At 36.5% G+C, this 5000-nt stretch overlaps 1 protein-coding gene across 5 annotated transcripts in view; it reads left to right on the top strand.

Annotated features, from left to right (window-relative positions):
- LOC144973158 (neuronal acetylcholine receptor subunit alpha-5-like) overlaps nt 1-5000 on the top strand; it is a 162373-nt gene that overhangs the window by 94658 nt on the left and 62715 nt on the right. For all 5 annotated transcript variants that reach the window (XM_078915272.1, XM_078915275.1, XM_078915273.1 and 2 more), the window contains one exon: nt 1049-1251. In XM_078915272.1, the coding sequence (XP_078771398.1) occupies nt 1049-1251 (203 nt within the window). The remainder of the gene's footprint in view (nt 1-1048; nt 1252-5000) is intronic.

Here is a 5000-nt window from a genome sequence, read left to right as displayed (position 1 = left end):
AATAATAATAATAATAAAATAATAATATAATAATAATAATAATAATAATAATAATAATAATAATAATAATAATAATAATAATGATAATAATAAATGTAAACTACATCATTAACTTAAAGAATTATGATTGTGGTTAGGAATTCCTAACATACAAAAATCATACAATTCCTAAAACTTGTTGCGTGACGGAGAAAATTTTTTTCATGAACTTCCACGGTTTTTAAAAATAAAGGATAATATTATCGTCTTGTAATAATTTTCCAATTACTTCCCCAAAACGAAAGGGCTATAAAAAGACAAGTCCAATGTAAGTTCAGCGTAAAATTCTGCTCGTTGCATCGGTTTTATTAAACTGTGTATTGATCCAAATTGAAGTCTAAGGGCTAACCCACACCGGAGACTAACTCTGACGACCCGGCACTGCCGTCCTCTGCCGTCTTCCGGATAAATACGTCGGGCACGGACAAAATTAAATACTAAGAATAAAATGAAGAGCCGCTAGACCTACCCATACCAAGCTTGAAAAAAAAGGCAGAGTACGTCAGGAGCTTCTTCTTCTTCTTCTCCTTTTTCTTCTTCTCATTTTGGATTGTCTTCATCTCCTCCTTCTCCTTCTTCTCCTTCTCCCTTTTCTTCACCTCCTTCACCTCTTCCTCCTCATCCTCGTCGTCATCGTCATCGTCGTCGTCGTCGTCGTCGTCGTCCTCCTCCTCCTCCTCCTTCTCCTCCTCCTCCTTCTTGTTCTATTCTTCTTCTGGTCTTTGTCAGTGAAAGAAATTCTAATAAATCTACCCAATAAAGCGAAACAAAGAAAAATAACAAAACAAACACAAAAAAGCATAAAAAACAACCAACCAAATAAAAGAAAAAAAGAACAACCCCCCCCCAATTAAAAAAAAATAACCCAACAAAAAACAAAAAAAAAAAACAAAAAAAAAAAACAAAAAAAAAAAAAACAAACAACAAACACAATATATCATTTTTACCATTTTACCGTTCGATTTTTCACTAATTTCCTTTCTTTTTTAATAATTTTTCTCCATTCCAGTGGTCCCCAAGAAGGATGAAATGAGCTACGAGGACTTGGTGGCCAACATGGTTGTAGACTCTTACCGCATGCGTTCCAAGCACGGCCGTCCCGTTCGTCAATTTAACGATACCGTCATTGTGGAGTTTGCCATTCAGTTACAACAAATTATGGGCCTTGACGAGCAGGAACAGGTGCTCACTCTCAACGTGTGGGACCAGTACGTAAGTACCTGATGTTTGTTGTTGGCTTGACTCTCTGTTCGTTATTAACTTCGCCCTCCTCCTTCTATAAAGAGAAATCACTCTTCACAAAATCTATTGAGAAAGGCTATGTGGTCTAGTGGTATGACACTCGATTTCGGATCGGAAGGTCCTGGGTTCGACCCTCGCGCTCGGCGCATAGTTGAGTCCTTGGAAAAGGCTCTTTATTCACATTCTCTCACCGTACTCAGGTGTAAAATGAGTACCTCGTCGTTAACAGCGTTGTCTTTGTCCGAAAAAAATGTAATATCGCCTAACAGGCGTCATGTCCCGTCCTACATGTTAAATGTTGCTGTTGGCCAGGGACCCCCTGTAAAGCGCTTTGAGCACATTTAGTGGATATGCGCTATATAAAGCTCATTTAAAAAAAAGGAAACATGTTTTGTCGGAGTACGGTTCAGTTCTGTCGCATTTTGAAAAGCCACATTTGTCCAGAAAAATCGGCTTTTAAATATCGATCTAAAAGTCCCAGGTTTTTAGAGATTTTGACAATATGAGGGTCATTTTCATCAGGAAGATATTTCTAGTCCTGTATATTTTGGGTTTAAAATGTGTGTGTTTTTTAAAATAGTAAACGAGAAATGGTGGTGTGAAAATGTCCTGTTAAAGAAATATTTTGTTAACTCACTGAATCCTAGAGATTTTTGCTACTTTTCAAAATTGGAAAAAAATCTATTAAAAATGAGTATGTACAAAGACAGTTTTATTCAACTATCATTAACATGTAAAAAACAAAACAAAAAAAAAAAAAAAACGCCAAAAAAAACAAACACATTAGCTTTGATACTACGTCTATAATTTGTCTCAGAAAAATGTGATAAATAGGCATGGGGTAAAAGTAACCCGGTAAAACAACATTATAGTCGGTGTTAGGCTCGAGTGAGTTAACCCACACACTTGTGTCCATCACTGACTTCGTGTGCTGAATATCGTAAACTTGAGTAACCTTTTGCTATTATTAGTTTTTGAAACACTTTTTAATATTTGTAACTCTCAACTAACCAGTAACATTCCGAAAAATTGTCTGTCAAATTCACATTTAACGATTTTAAATGTGGTTTAACCACACATTTCCCCCACCCCACCCCCCCCCCCCACCCCCCAATCAAATGTTGACTGTTTTGACCTGATTACATTGAAAGAAAAATAGCACAAATTAGGTTTGAATAAATGAGTGTTTGTTTTGTTCAATGAGGGAAGCAGTTAATACATTTCTGACTGAATGTGTGAAAAGCTTAATGAAAAGAATTCTCAGATAAACAAATTATTGAAACAGATGAATGGGTGATTGAATAAATAAATGAATGAATGAATGATTGAATAGAGCCGGGGATGATGAAAGAATGATTGAATGGTCATGAGTTAATGATTATTTGCTCATTTGTGGATATGCGGTTGTTGTGATGTATCGAAGGGGAATAAGAGCACGATATGTGTAAAGTGTGAATGGATACATGAATAAATGAATAGATAAATAAAATGGACTATTTAACAAAGTGATGAGAAGAGGAATAAATGTTTGAGAGATAAATGTGTCGATGGAAGGTAATCAGACTGAAGGTAATGAATAATTGTGAAGTGGAAAACGTAGAAATTATACTTAAATGTGTATGTATGTAGGTGTATATGTATGTCTGTTTTGTGTGTGTGTGTTTTGTTTATATTTTTAGGAGCTTTGCGTGTATTTGTGTGTATGATTTTCTTTGTGCGTGTGTGTGTTTGTGAGTGTATGTGTGTGTTTGTGTGGCTTTGTATTTATGTCCAAAAGGACATTTCTTGGCGACCATTCGCATCACCATAATGGTATGTTTGATGGGATAAACAGAATGTTGAGAAGTGATCACAAACTTTAAAACCATTTTGAAATACGACATTAAAAAAAACTTTAAATCTAATTGTTCGTCTATAAAATAAATAAACTTTTTGAAAAATATAAACATTTATTTAAAGCAATTCCACGGATTTACCATTTTCAGTGCTCTTCACAATAATTCATTTATTCCCCCAGCAGACCATTTGAAATCATGTTTCCATTTCTTACAGTACTTGTCGCCTGTAAGACATCCTTTTTGTACAAATAAGCTTACAATATCACTGCCTGTAGCCAGGTAGTCATTCACACTTGAGTCGAGTTGGATAATTTGTGCCAAGCGCCCGATCCAGGGACACAACGTCGGGACAAGAATTTTCCTCGATCACTGTAACCAATCCAGCCACTGATCACGGATAATACGTGTGTGTGTGTGTGTGTGTGTGTGTGTGTGTGTGTTTACTCTTTATAGATAGAATGCGCTTGGCCAAGGAGTTCACAACATTGCCATCCGGAAGTATAACGGACAAACACACAAACTCTGTGTAACCATGAACTTTTATAGTCTGGTTAATACAGTTTAGTGAGAACAACTCACAAACGCGGATGGCAAAAACAATAACAAAGGCCTGAGTGACGTCATCTTCGAACTATCTATAAAGGCTTTTGTTTGTGAGTATGTGGGTGTATGTGTGTGTTTTTTATTTACAAGTTTTGAAGCATGCATATGTGTGTGTTTGTGTGTGTGTTCTTTTCTTTGTGTGTGTTCGTTTGTACGTTGGTTTTCAATCATGTCCAAAAGTACACTGTATCCCATCACACCACTATCTTGGAATCTTGGAATCAACTAATTGCTGAAAAAAAGATTGCAAACGTAAAATCATTAGAAATATGAATGTTTTAGCTTTTAGGCTCTAATAAATCTATTTTTTATTGTTCCTCGGTAATACAAGTAAACTATAGAAAAAAAATTGAACATTTTTATAGCATATGACCGCAGTTTTTATCGTCCTCAATATTTCATTTATTATCCAAGCAAGCCATGTGGATCAATATTTCCATTTCATACCGTACCAGTCGCCCGTACAAACCTTACAATATCCCCACAATGCCATTTTACTGGCGCTGAAATTATATAATAATCGCAAGGGGGTTAAACCCATAAAAAAAGCAAACCTGAGATATCTCAGGTTTGAGATTTTAAGACTAGTTGAGGGCCATTTTAATTGATTGATGTTAGAAGGAAAAGTCATCTGGCGAAAATGACGCAAAATTTATGTTTTCTCGGAATACCACAGAATTACAACGGTGTGCACCTATCACGTTGGTTCACTGAAAGAACGTTTGAAAATAAAACAAATCAGTCTTTTCATCTACTTCATTTGATATTCTCATCACATGCCTGTTTTCACTATCTTATTTAGAAACAGGGCTGTGCCACTCATTGACAACGTGGTGTATCGGATATCAAGTGCGGCTAAGGCGACTACCAGCTGCTCACTGTACTCTCTATAATAATATTTCCATCTTTGATTCAAATACTGCGACTGTGGTTCAGTCCAGTGTTCCAAAACCTTTTTTTTACCGTTACGGACACTGTAAACGATTGATAATAATATTATCGCGGCTCGCTATTTTGGGGGTGGGGGGTGTTGGTGGTGCCTAATAGTTCAATTGGTAGGGCACTCACTGTGCACACGCAAAGGGACCAAGATCGATCCCGGGTAAAGTCGAGAATTTTTCTTACCTTCCTGTCCCCCAGCAGCAGTGAATAGGTAGCTGAATCTGTTAGATTTGGAGAAAAGTACTTAACGATAGGCCCTATCCAAAGGATAACAAGCAATTGCTATTATGAATTTCACGCTATAGAAACCGGGATAAACTCCTGCTCCATGGGCCT

Source organism: Berghia stephanieae, chromosome 5 (genome assembly GCF_034508935.2).
Source record: "Berghia stephanieae isolate SIO BIC M18660-M18661 chromosome 5, UCSD_Bste_1.3, whole genome shotgun sequence".
In the NCBI taxonomy this organism is placed as follows: Eukaryota; Metazoa; Mollusca; class Gastropoda; order Nudibranchia; family Aeolidiidae; genus Berghia; species Berghia stephanieae.
This window is presented reverse-complemented; position numbering and strand designations above follow the sequence as displayed.